The following is a 13,834-nucleotide window of genomic DNA, read 5'->3' as shown; positions in this document are numbered from 1 at the left end:
TTTAAACAAATTTCTTATCTCGCTGTCAACGTTTTATAGAAAAATATCAAAATGAGTTCTGTAACTTAAGATGGAAACAAGTGGTGGCGATTCAAATTGGTAGTTCAGGAGAAACTCAGGAACTATTGTATTACGTGTTCTTACAGTACTAATTATTTTATGTAATGCAACTTTATCGCTTATTTTCCATTTCATTATCCAAGCTTATTCAATAACTTTTTTCGTTTGAATTATTTAAAAATACACGAAAAGCAATGAAGAATATATATAGAAACATATATGCGTTGTCTATTCGCGTTTAAACGAACTTTACATCTGTTACCTTAATTAATTGGTAATGCCCCTTTCCAATGTAATTAGCTTAAGATGTACACCAATTTTATTATTTCGCCTTTCTGTTTTTGTTTTTTGGACAAATATTTGATGTTGATTTTATATGCTTGAGATATTTGCTAGTTTATAGTAGGTGCTTATGACCATTGGGTATTTACGAGGGACGGTTATTTAGCAGTACTACTGCTCCAGCCATGACCCAGTTGCGGCGTTAGGCACCTTCAACTAAAATTAAACAAAAGATTTATTTACATCAAGCTAAGAAAAAAGTTTTTACGTACTTTTATATTAAATTGTTTCATTGTGTTCTCTAGAGCAACGGCATTTCCGGAAAAATACGCCGCAATTGCATTGTGCAGCAGCACCAATTGTTTATGCATTACTTTAATCTGTAATAATAATAAACAGCTTTACACACAAAAAGTAAAATTATCGCTTTTAACACGCACTCTGTTCTCGTCGAGAAATTGCATTTTCACTGCTACATCAGCTCGCAACTTTTCATAAAGTTCTTTATGATGCGAAAAGTTTTTTTGCGCTTCCTCAGTTACTGGACTTTGTGGCAACTCGGGTTTGGTGTTTTCCAAATCCATACGATATGCATCGAACTCCACTCTAATTTTTTAAGAAATTTACTTTTTAATGAACGTACTATTGTAAGTGCTTTGACGTACCTTGCAGTTTCATATTGCTTAATTGTGAGCAACGTGTCGTCAATCGTTTTATTGCACAATGTATTCACCGACGAGATGAAAAAGTTTAGCGCGCTTAAGAGCAATTCACCATTTTTGGTAAGATTTCGTTGTGTCTCCGAGTTACAAGTGAACTCCTCTTGCAGCTCTGGACTTTTCTGTGCTAAATCTGCAAATGCTTCGGCTAGCGCGTGCTGTGCTGAAACGACATGGTGAAAATGTGAACTGAAAGCGCGCGTCAGCCGTAAAATTGATAGATATTTGCGTTGTGTATCACGTAACTGCTCGATCTGCGCTTCCAGTTCAGAGTCAACGGTACGTTGTGATTTACCCAACTTTTCTAACATTATTTGACGAGTGCACTTGTAAGTTGATATGCTCCAATTTTTTATACTGTCGATTTTTGAGGCACCCGTACGTAAAAGACCGGCGTCCACGCCGTTCTGTGGGCTGGTTTGTGTCATGGGTGTGGCAGGTGCTGGACGTATAATAAAAGTTTTGTTTTTTAATTTCTTGAAGAGTATATAAATATTTCAATGCAAATTTTACCCGAGTGATTATGAAGTGGTAGACTATTTGGTGGCATGAAGGGCCTGCCTTCGGTTCCGCTGTGTATGGCACTACCACTTTCATTCAAAGGTGGTGTGTCTTTGAGCATTTCATGAATGCTGCGCTCTGTGTGTATTGAATGTGCCATCTCGTTGGGTTCAAATGGCTACCAGTTGGTCAGTTGCACCTCTTACCTTTCACAATCACCAATCAATTATTGAACTTGGGGCAATGGTTCCTGAAATGTTATACAATTTAAAAAATTTTAACACTATAAGTTATTTCTGCTCGCATAGCTATCAGATGCGGTAGTTTAATGACATCGACAGTCGGCGAGTGGGAGAAATAAACAAAAATCGATTTTAAATACTAGCCACAAAAAAATTATCTTGAATACCACAATTTTATATCCGGTCGCTACAAAACAATCTTCTACTAAGGTAAAACACCAATTTTGTTGTTATTATTAAATTTACATTAATTTTTCCATACAAAGAAAATTTTTTCCTACGACGCCTGAAATTTTTTCTACCAGTGACAGCAACGTATCCGTCGGTAGGCAGTGTTGCTGTGCGATTTTTAATTTTATGACACTACTCCTTCTGAACAGCTCCATTTTTTAATAATGCTTACCCCATATCTCCATTCCAAATAAATACATACGACCATAGCAAGGCGAATCTCTTAAAGATGGTATCCGTAAATCAGCTGACTTTTTTTTTCGCCGTATCCATGTGCCTGGCAGCCCAAAGTGAAACAAGGCGATTTCATTATATGTTTTCTACTTTGCCTATACTTTTCTTTGACAATTAAACGTACATAATAAATATTGTTGTTGGTCTAGTGCCATCACCTTTAATAAATGCGCCTTGGACCGTAGCGTTTTTTCTGTTCTCTTTGTTATGTTCTCGGCTACTTGATTAGAAATAATTCGGCAGCTACATATAACTCCTGCTGTCATAAATAGGTGGACGCTTTCTTCGATTAAGGTTTCTTCGAAATCCAAAATATCTCCAAAACGAAACATTAATAATGGAAAAATTATAATGGAAATTGTTTATTAGAAAAAGAGGAATAAATCCATTGTTTCTTGACAAAATGGAAATAGATCTACAATTTTATCTATTCGCCGCTGAGCTCTGTCGTCACCAAAATAATCATCTACATAAGAACATGTGTAAATATAAGAAGTTAGACTATTAGTCGCCAGCCAACTTTTAGCTATTCAACTTTTTCTTCGAGCCAACCTGTGCTTATTTACATTCGGGTCTATGTTTGCCCGTCCGTTTTAAAAATGAAGTTGTAGCGAATGGATTCGTTAACGATTGTTTTAATGTAATATATAATAAAATTAATAAAATCAATATTATAAAGTTTTTGGGATGCTAAGGACATTGTATCAAATGTTGTTATTTCGCATTTTAACTCCATTTCACTCACTAAATACTAAACTTCTCTTTCCTTAAGTCCCCTCGTGTAAACAGAGTAGGTAACTTTTTCGCATTGAACTTTTGATTAAATTTCTCATTTAATGAATCGCATGTAAAAGTTGAACCAAGTAAACAGCATTTAAGGTAGAAAATTAAGAACATAAATAACAGCTTCTAAAGTCTCTTAAATTACGGCAATTTTTTTTTAGGCTCATAAGTGTATTTACTTTCGTTTAATTAGTGATAGAAAAGAGTAACGTTTCAAAGGTATTTTTTGATCGTTAAAGAAATCACTGTTCCTCCAAGTTATTAATATTATTATAATTTCTACATGTGGCAGCTTTTACTTTCTGGTAACTTCTGTCATGCCATCTGGTATTCATGTTTTAGTTTTAATATCTCATTCGCTGGGCACTGCCAGTAGCTTGGTGAATATTCTTCATTTGTAACAATATGAAGTAAAAAACTATCGGTACCTTGATTACAGAGTTTCTAAGATTTTTCTTAATGCTCTAGTTCAGGGCGCGGTGGCCAAATTGGTAAAAAATAGTCGATTCACACTTTTGCCAAGATTTATTTTCTTCACTTATTTTATGTTTAAATTTTTGGTATTGAAATAATTAACATAATTTATCGAAATATCTTGTTAAAAATGTCAAGAGTACAGGTCAATTAGTGTTCAACTTGTGCAATGTGAAAATTTTGTTCGTTACTGAATGAATAATTAATTATCAAAAATATTATTTTTACCGAAAAAAGGTAACGTTTAAAAAATGCGTCCATTCGTAGGCATTGGACCAATTTTTAATACGGACTGTTAACTAGATAATTCAAACCGTTTGTTTTTTTGGTATTTCTCTATAATTTTTATTTCTGGCAACACTACCTCTCTTCAGATTTTTTATCGATTATAGCCGGAGAAATAATCGACTATTGTACGAGCAATAACTAATTTATGTGCAAATTATTACAGGTGAAAAGTTAACTTCATTTTATTTTAGTCATATAAAAAGCCGGACTTTCAATAAAAACTGAAAAATAAATTAAAATATCAAAGCTTCAAAGAAGTACTTTTGCACTGGTTTCGTGTATTTTACACTAAATACAAATTTTAAAACAGAATCCATTGCGAAAGTTGCTTCAGTCGAATTTTAACACAACGCTGAAAATAAAATCCGATAAAGAAAGTCAGGTGCATTAATCTGGGCTAGTTCTGAAATAACCAATGTGACCAATCCAATTTGTATGAAAAATCAATTGCAAACGTTGGATTCCATCAGGTTGGGTGTTTTAAAGAGCAGCCTTTAATCGACAAAACTTCTAAGCTCCATCAAGCTTGCATACTCGTACACAAGAAATAAAATTGCCTTCTCAAAGAATTTTATAAAATATAAAAGCGAGAAACAACAATGTCCAGCGAAAGTGATAACACGCAACGGTCGCCCTCGTCGCCACCATCGCTCCCATCGTCACCACAGCCCCACAAAAGAATGCGTCTTGATGAGCAAACGCTGCACGAGGAAGCCACCGCCATGAAGGAGAAGGGTTTCTCGTTGAGTGCCATCGAGGAAATGAAAACACGTGTGGAGGAGAGCAATCAAAGCGGAGTGCTCGATCAACAGTTGCGACAATTTCAAGTGTTAGACGAAGTACAGGGTTCCGGCTCTGAAGATTCGGGTGAGTAACATATTGCTGTTGTCGGTTATCTACAAAGTTAGATTGAGATAAGGCTTCACTAATGCAGCATGGGCATTATGAGATATTTTATCTTAAATACATGTACATTTATTTAAAGTCCGTGCGCTCTTTTTAAGTAATGCGAAGATAAACAAATGATAAGAACTGCTTTGAGAAATTGGCTATCCAGCAGTTTTAAGGCAAAAGTACAGGTAGGAAACTGTGGAGTCGAGAATATGCAATGCATAACAAGTTGAGATGTGAACTAGAGGAATGTGAGGAACGACATTTTTCTAGTGTTACTTTACTTGAAATTTGAGTAGCTCATTGCTGTGTTATCTTGTATATGAACGCCACGGCATCTTTTTACGATATCAGTATTTATATTTAAGTATAAACGTGCGTTAGGAGCTAGAATCGGGCGTAATATGACCAATTTCCTATTGAAATAGTTTAGTAAATAATTGTATAACTAAATAAATATTACAAGTATAGAAAATGCGTATGATACCAATTATACGTTTGGAGCTCTCCAAAGATGTTCCGTACAGGAAAGGTAAGTCGGAAATGGGCTTGTTCAAAAGTTGTAAACAGCGAAACAAATGAACAAAATTTATAATCATTTGAGAAGAGTGTATGCCATCAAAAAGTCAAAATTACTGTTACTTGTATGACAACATGAAAACGTACACCATGAATTGGAGGATAAGCTTGGTCTATATATTTTCGAATATATTCACCAGTTTATTATTAAAGCATTTTTATATTAGATTTTAAAATATGTCTCAATTTATAATACCTTTAAGAGAGCTATGAAAAAAGTTTTTCTTAGGCAAATCACCTAAGTAATTATTATAATAACTTTTACATTTTGTTATGAATTGTGCTTGAATGACAACTGCAGCAACAGAATTAAGTTAATTTCTGTAAACATTGCGTCCCCTAAGTAAACAATAATACGCGTACGTGTATGTATGTTCACTGTGGCTTGGCAACGAAAATGTGAAAAAAGTAAAATAAAAAAAAAACTGTATGCTGCTTCGTATGTTTGCGCGTTTTTAAATTTATTTTGTTTTTGCATCAGCTATAAGATATACACTTTATTTCATTTATCAGACATTGCCAGCGAAAATGGCGATCAAAATCATGAGCACGGAGATGGTTATGAATCATCTGATTTGGATATAGACGATAATGAGATTGAGAATTTGCTCAACGAGAATTTACCTGATGATTTGAAAGAACCAAAGAAGCCAAAATATGAAGAACGCTTTAAGACGGTTTTGGAGGGTTAGTGGAAAATGGAATCATAAATAGGGAAGTTCAATAATTAATTATTCATTTATTTTTTCAGAGAAAGGTCATAACCATTTTGAAGTGCTGCCGGAGGGTTGGGTTCAGGTGACACATAACAGTGGCATGCCACTTTTTCTGCATAAACAATCACGTGTCGTTTCAGCATCGAGACCATATTTCCTTGGTCATGGCAGTGTGCGAGTGAGTTATTGATTTAGCGTTTTTTGATCAAAATAATAGCTTAGTAAATAATTCGAAACAAATGCGTTAGGATTTAACGTTCCCACGTTGTTTGACAAAGGACTGCACGTGTGAAGCACTCGCTCCAAACAATTTTTAGTATTGTTGTGTACTATTAAAAAGACAAAAATAACAGTGGGATACATTTATTTTAAATTATAAATTTATTTTGAATGGCCTATTCCTATTATGTCGGCCGCCGTAGCGGAATGGGTTGGTGCGTAACTACCATTCGGAATTCAGAGAGAACGTTGGTTGGTTGGTTAGAGTGGTGATTCATCCAGAATCCAACTAGCGCTTCCGCACCATTTTGTTGCCACATCCTCGTTACCAAATTGTTTAACAGTTATTTGCAGCAGGACTATATCCAGTCTGTGCGGTTTAGGAACCTTATTAGGTTGTTGACGTCTACGCCAGACAGTTGCTCGAGACTGTCGAACAGCGGTTTGCCCAGGGTTAACATTCTGTCCTTCCATAGGGCAGGGCATTCACAGAGGAAATGGAAGATTGTTTCTTTTTCCTCCGTTGTTTACAACTATGACAGTATGTGTTGTGAGGGATGCCCATTTTGGCGGCTTGTTCTCCGATAGACCAGAAGCCAGTTATGACTGCCGTAAGTCTGCAGGTGTCCCGTCGTTTCATGTTTATTAATGTCAACGATTGCTTGAGGTTGTAGGTGGGCCATAACATTCTGCTGATTTTGCATTTCGTCTGGTCTCTCCATCTACAATCTGCAATTCGAAGGTATTTTAGAGAAATTGCATTCTTGACCGCACCTAGTGGAGTGAATACTGGTACTGCAAGAGCGCTATTCATGGCAGATCCCCCTCTTGCCAGTTCATCAGCTTTTTCGTTACCTTCTATGTTCCGGTGTCCCGGGACCCAAATCAAGGTTACTCTATGGTTTTCACTCAAGTTGGTGAGGCTATTCCTACTTTGCTCCACCACTTTAGAGGTTGTTATAGTCGCGTCCAGCGCCTGGATTGCGGCTTGGCTATCCGAAAGAATAGCGATATTGCCCTTAAAAGAGAAATCTGCGATTAGTAACCTACAGGCTTCCCCAATTGCTAGTACTTCCGCTTGGAAGACGCTGCTGGTATTGGGGAGACGCACAGATTTTTCAATTCCAAGTCTATGAGAATATATACCAGCTCCAACACCACAATCCATTTTACTGCCGTCTGTATAGACTGTGGTATCGAAGTTGTTTAGAGAGAATCCCTTATTCCATTCTTTTTTAGATGGAAAGAGTGTGGCAAAATTCCTATTGAACGTTACCATCGGGACGATGTAGTCAGTCCTCACCGAGGTTAACTGAGTTTGTCGCAATAATAGACTAGCATGACCATAAGTTTTTCTTTTCCAGCGACCCGCTTCATTTAACCTAAATGCACTCATGGTTGCCGTCTTCTTTATATGTAGGTCTATTGGAATAACGTGTGTCAGTGCATTGAGAGCCTCTCTAGGACATGATCTGATTGCACCGACCGTGAGAACGTAGGTTCGAATCTCGATGAAAGAACAAAATGAAAAAGTTTTTTCTAATAGTGGTTGACCCTCGGCAGGCAATGGCAAACCTCCAAGTGTATTTCTGCCATGAAAAGGTTTCTCATAAAAAAATACCTACCGTTCGGAGTCGGCTTGAAACTGTAGATCCCTCCATTTGTGGAATAACATCAAGACGCACACCACAAATAGGAGAAGGGGCTCGGCCAAACACCCAAAAAGGGTGTAGTTTCCAATAAACAGATGCTTGTTGATAATATTGTTATTATTATTTTTTTTTTTTAATTTTTTTCTTTTATTTCCCCACATCAAAAATGTTTAGTTTTAAATCGAACAAAATCTTAGAATCATAAATTGAACCAATAAAAACAAAAAAAAACTGCATTTACTTCCCCTCTAGTGAAACGATAGGTCAATTAATAATGCATTCCGAATTATATTTGCAGATTTGAGTAAGTCTCTTAAGGGGTTACATGGTTTTCGTCGGGTAAAAAAAAGGCCTATTTTCAATATTTTTTTATCTAATTAAAAAACTATTTATTGAATTCAAACCTTTTTCTGTCTTATAGATACATATTTAAAGAATAATTTCTGAAATTTTCAAAAAAAAAAAAATTAAAACTCCTCCATTGTGACGTCATTTTCGGTGACCCCTCGAAAAAAAGGTGCGTCCGCGTTGTTAGCATAACTCCTGACAGGCTCATAAAAATGAAAAAACAAAAATAAGTGCTTTAGTTAAGACCATAAACTCGTGCTTAAACGAAGGAAAGAAAAAAAAGTAAAAATTGGAATTTTGGCAGACATTTTTGCAAAAAAATGAAAATTTCGGTCAAATTTGCTTGACATTTTGTTTTTGTTTTAAATAGTTGTAATTGAAAAAAAAAAAACAAAATCCCTCGTTCAAGCACGAGTAAATTGTATTTCGAACACCTGTGTAAAATTTCATCAAAATCGGTTGAGTAGTTTTCGAGAACATTTGATAACCGACTTTGAAAACACAGTTCCGAGAAAAACGCGTTTAAAGTTTTGAGTAACAATAAAAGTGGCTTGGAGCGCACACATTTCAAAGGCTGTATCTCCGAATTTATTATTCGGATCGACTTGAAAATTTAGGATACTATTCCTGAGAAGTTTTAGAAATTAATAAGCAAAAAAAAAAAAAACTTAATCGATTTTTTGAACCAACGAAACCCATGTAACCCCTTAAACTGTTTTAATAATCTTACTAAGTTCTGAATACTTTATTGCACTAGAGAAAATTTTAAATATTTCCTCCTAAGTGGGTTGTAGTAACATGCGAAAAAATGTCTTAGTTTAAAAGCGTTTAAATTGTAATCAATTTATTTTTGAAGACTGGTACCCTAAGTTATAATATATTACCAAAACATGTTGATATAGACCAACGACAACATTTTGTGCATCGGAATGTCCCGATAAAAGAAAGTGGCTGAAAGCCATAACATAGACCTATTGGTCCTTAGTGGTACCAGATGGAGCTTGACCCTTACGTTTTCTTGTAGTAGTTCTGAAGCACTAACCCCGAGAGACGTTCTAACCTCTCATATTGTATACCTCCTAAACATTTCAGTCGGGTTCTAGCAAATGCAGGGCAAGAACATAGAAGGTGTTCAAGAGTTTCCTTTCTTTTCTAGTTCATGGCAAAAATAAAGTGGAGTTGTGATAAAATAGAACGGCTTTTCGTAATTTCATTTAATTTTTTGTGCTAATATTAAAGGCGAAAAAAATTCAACTCCTCTACTGATATCTATGGGCATAATACGTATAGATTCTCCTCATTCACACCAACAATTTTCGTTTTTAAAATCAATCAAGCCGGTTTGAAACTTACTTTTCTATCTTCTTCTTAAGTTTATATTCGTCATGACTCCGTTCAACGAACTTTTTTGTTTGAAACCTGCGCCCAATGCATTTTATAATCATAAACACACATATACACAAGTAGTTTGAATGTTGAGCACCATTTAATCATCATTCTTTTCCACCAGAAACATGCAATACCTTTGGGTGCTATACCTTGCCTTAATTATAGACGAGCATTGGAGGAGGAGGAGGCGGAGATAAAGCGTTTGAATGAAGCATCAACAAAAGAGGGTTCGGTAGATGCAACCCGGGATGCTGACGAGGCTATAGTGGATAATATTCCCAAATGTCCATACACTGGTGCTGTTAGCAGCGCGATCAACCCTACAGAGTCAAGTCAGTCTACACAAGTTTCATCTTCGACAAATGGCATCGCGGTAAATAACGAAACCATGGACACGAGCGACCTTACAATTTCGACACAGACTGCTGCTACACTTACGACTCCAGCATCAACCTCTACAACTGCTACAGCCACAGCGACAGCGACAACGACACCAGGCGATTTGGCCGCTAATATTGCGGCATTGAAGAGCCTAGTGCCGCCTGCAAAAATTGTCACCGTCACCGAGAATACACAAAACGAGTCGTTGACGCCAGAAAAATTAAATCAGTATTGCACCAAATTGTTTAAATTCAAAGTGATACGTGTTTTGCGTTTTCGTTCGTGGAATGCGCGACGCAAATTCACGAAAAATCGCAAGCACATTAAAAACTTGCAACGTCCGACGCTGCCCGATGGCACTAAACTGATAAAATTTCCAATATTGGCGCCCAGTGGCGATGCAAGTGCCAATACACGGGGACGTAAAGAATGGATTATGAATCCGAATGGTAAGAGTTATGTGTGCATATTGCATGAGTATGTACAGCATGCACTCAAAAAGCAGCCAACATACGAATTCAAGGAGTTGGAAAATGCGGCAACTCCTTACTCGGCAACTGTATCGATCAACGAACTGAAATATGGCACGGGTTATGGCACCAGCAAGAAGCAGGCGAAGTCTGATGCTGCACGCGAAACACTGGAGATATTGATACCGGAAATGAAGGACAAGATCACGGGCATTAAGCAGGACAAAAATGCGCCGAAAAGCAATCACAAAGACTTATCAGTGCGTTATTAAATTTTTGTTGTTTTAAAATTTCGTTTACCTAATACTAAAGTGCCTTTAATTTTTACCTAGGTTTTCGATGACATTAAAATTCAGGATCCACGCGTTGCTGAATTTTGTAACAAAACAACGGAGCCATCACCACATGCTATATTGTTGACCTGCTTGCAACGTAATTTCGGTCTTGGCGATGTACAGATTAATTATGAAATTAATCGTACGAAAAATAAAAAGAATGAATTCACCATGACTGTGGGCAAACACACGGCTAAAGTGTTATGCAAGAATAAACGCGAGGGCAAGCAACTGGCCTCGCAAGCAATACTACAGGTGTGCATGAAGTAGCAATTTAAATAAGTCACCTATGAAATAATATTTATTTTTCACTAAAAATACCTTATTTTTACAGATTTTACATCCACACATTAAGACATGGGGCTCTCTGCTACGCCTATACGGCAATAATTCAATTAAGACTTTCAAAGAAAAGAAGCTAGAAGAACAAGAAATCACTGTACTGCAAAGCAAAGCTGCCATAAATCAGCCGAATTATGCTATTCTTGACAAACTCAAGGCAGAAATGCTTAAATTGGCTGAAAAGAATAAATCCGTTAAATCAATGGGCACCTTTGTGCCGCCCAGTGATGTTGATTTACCCTCATCATCAGGCTCTAATCTCAATAATGTGGAGCTATAAGCGCATTTCTTACATTTCCGTAAATGTGTGTAGGTTTCGACTGAACTGAAATATGACTGAACAATGAACAACTAAAATTTCTAATGCGATTGTTTTGAATGAAACCGCCGAAAAAATTGAAGCACAAATGAACACTAGAAAAATATATTTAAATACTTATCTGTGGTAGCAAATGAAAAAAGCTGGAGAGAACATAAGCAAAAACTAATAATTGAACTACTAAAATGGACAGTTACAAAATAAATATGGGGATAAATTGCCAAAATGTGCATCAAGCAGCTGAACAGTTGTAAACTAAATTACAATAATAGAATTTTACGTAATCCGACTTTGGAGACACTTTAATTTGTTGCTACAATTTCGCTTTACATACATACTCGTATATCTGTGGCATTAGGTATATTTGATATTATAATAGGACCATACACTTTTTCATATATTTAAATGCTTTCCTGCAATAAGTGAGTTTTGGAGTGGTCATTTTCATATCTGATTAGCTTAGAAGAGCTTCGGGATAAGCTTTGCTCTTTTATTGATTTGAGTTTTATAGTTTGTTGTAACAGCATAAACATTCTCCATAAATATTTAAGGAATGCTTGTAAAGTAACTAAAGTCGTTGGCCGACTATGACGCGGAAACGAGTGTCATAGCTGGTGGGACATGTTTGAATTTACTGAATAATATTAGTCGCAACTCGTTTAATCAATATCAGATACCACAGATATGTAATTAATGTATCAGAAAAACCAAACGTTTTTTTAATTACATCTATAAATTCTTTATAGATACCAAAAATAAATTGTGTTTAACTTTGCTAGGTGTAAATGTTTATTAATTTTTAGGTTTGTACTTAAAACTAAGGCCGGTGAAAGAAAATTTCAAGCAAATTTCAAAGTGTGTTATCAGAAATCCACAACAACTCTTCACCACCAATCAGACTAAAATTTTGTTATTAAATATATAATTAGTACATTGAAAAAAATGTTTTTAGTTTAAACCATTAAAAATATTAAAAACCATGACCATTCTCTTCAGCACAGTATTTTTCTATGCAGTAAAAAATGTACTATGTATCATATGTATATAATTTCACCGGTGCTTTGCATTACAACATCTTTTATAAATTAGCTAGATTGTAAAAATAAACGCCTCAACATTTGGGTTTGCACTAAAGAAATGTGTTGAGAGTAGTAAATTATATAATAAAAAAAAATCATGAACTGCGTTAAATTTGTTTTGTGTTTACTGTGGGAAGAAAAAATATATTCGTGAGGAAATCTCACAAAAATGTGTGATAGCCAGTTTTTACCTTTTCATTATACAAGCATATGATGTAATAGGAAGGAGAATAGAATAGTGGCCGTGAGACCCGCCTGTTACTCGAAGAAATTGGTTTTGGATGATGAAGCAGAATAATGGACTAATAAAGTGGAATAAAATCGTATATGTTTAACGTGAGGACTTTACGATCTCAAATGAACAATCTTTCATTGACACGCCACGGCAAAAACTGTGCACTTGGGCTTTCCGTTATAACGTTGCAGAAATTACGATTTGTAAAATTTATGGTTTGGGTATTTCTTAATTGGTTATAACAAAAAGAAGTGTCATTCAGATTATCTGTGATAGAGTTTTAACTTATTTATGACTTATTTTTTAAAATTTAAATGAATTTCTAATTAATTATATATTTTTTTAGGTAAATTGTAGAATTTTCTATACATCACCCGAGATGAAAAATCTTGCAGACAAGATTGAGTTCTGTTGAAGAGCGAATGTTATCTCGTTGAAAGAACATGCACACAAGTTCACGACACCCGAATGCCATGAAGAGCTAAAGATGCACCGCATGACAGTTATACTGGCAGGACTGGCATAATTACATACCAGATATGGAACATTTTAAACTGTTTATACATAACTCTCATTCCACGCATATTTCCCATATGTAAAGAAGGTTAGTATGGTGCTAACCACAACCTTATCTACACCTTCACACCTTTTTTATGAATGCCGTTTGATGATTTCGATGACAATATTTCATGGGTTCACAGGCCTTAGCAATGCTGCTACAACAATGTCCTCAGGCCTGACGAAGTTGTGCTACAGGGATAAACAGATTTTTCAATATTACTTGTTTAGCGTTCTACAAAAGTTCATGGGTGTTTTCAGTCCAAAAAATAATAATAATAAATGCTCTTACATATGTAAAGTGTATAAAAAATGTGTATGTATACTTAAAAATGGACTCAAAAAATGTATTCTTTTTAAAAAGTAAATAAAATCGAAATGAATTTTTGTTTTTTAACAAACATTCTTTTATTTTGAAACTGATAGCAGCTTAACTAATTCGATGTTAATTTATTTATAATTTACATAGAATGCCCTTATTCATGCAAATGCTATTGTTTTAAGAAA

The 13,834-nt window shown here is 35.4% G+C and overlaps 2 protein-coding genes across 6 annotated transcripts; one reads left to right on the top strand and one right to left on the bottom strand.

Moving 5' to 3' along the window:
* Positions 1-90: 90 nt before the first annotated feature.
* LOC129253472 (arfaptin-2) lies at positions 91-2,124 on the bottom strand. 4 transcript variants are annotated; one of them, XR_008583717.1, is made up of 7 exons: positions 1,972-2,124; positions 1,575-1,812; positions 1,008-1,503; positions 783-948; positions 615-722; positions 323-558; positions 91-215 (listed from the first exon to the last, which is right to left on the bottom strand). XR_008583717.1 is itself a non-coding variant. In XM_054891865.1 (6 exons), exons 2-6 carry the CDS (start codon positions 1,720-1,722, stop codon positions 514-516), a joined length of 963 nt encoding a protein of 320 aa, XP_054747840.1. In that variant the 5' UTR covers positions 1,723-1,812; positions 1,949-2,124; the 3' UTR covers positions 91-513. The 4 variants fall into 4 exon arrangements, 3 of the variants coding, with proteins under 3 accessions (XP_054747840.1, XP_054747839.1, XP_054747841.1); XM_054891865.1 differs by having other exon boundaries at positions 91-558; positions 1,949-2,124; XM_054891864.1 differs by having other exon boundaries at positions 91-558.
* Positions 2,125-3,993: 1,869 nt separating this feature from the next.
* Positions 3,994-12,646, top strand: LOC129253471 (microprocessor complex subunit DGCR8). 2 transcript variants are annotated; one of them, XM_054891862.1, is made up of 6 exons: positions 3,994-4,681; positions 5,798-5,971; positions 6,036-6,178; positions 9,730-10,719; positions 10,792-11,049; positions 11,129-12,646. In XM_054891862.1, the coding sequence occupies exons 1-6, from the start codon at positions 4,414-4,416 to the stop codon at positions 11,414-11,416; spliced, it is 2,121 nt and encodes a 706-aa protein (XP_054747837.1). In that variant the 5' UTR covers positions 3,994-4,413; the 3' UTR covers positions 11,417-12,646. The 2 variants fall into 2 exon arrangements, with proteins under 2 accessions (XP_054747837.1, XP_054747838.1); XM_054891863.1 differs by lacking the exon at positions 3,994-4,681 and adding an exon at positions 4,739-5,237.
* Positions 12,647-13,834: the final 1,188 nt, after the last annotated feature.

The sequence above is a fragment of the Anastrepha obliqua genome, chromosome 1 (genome assembly GCF_027943255.1).
Source record: "Anastrepha obliqua isolate idAnaObli1 chromosome 1, idAnaObli1_1.0, whole genome shotgun sequence".
Classification (NCBI taxonomy): domain Eukaryota; kingdom Metazoa; phylum Arthropoda; class Insecta; order Diptera; family Tephritidae; genus Anastrepha; species Anastrepha obliqua.
This window is presented reverse-complemented; position numbering and strand designations above follow the sequence as displayed.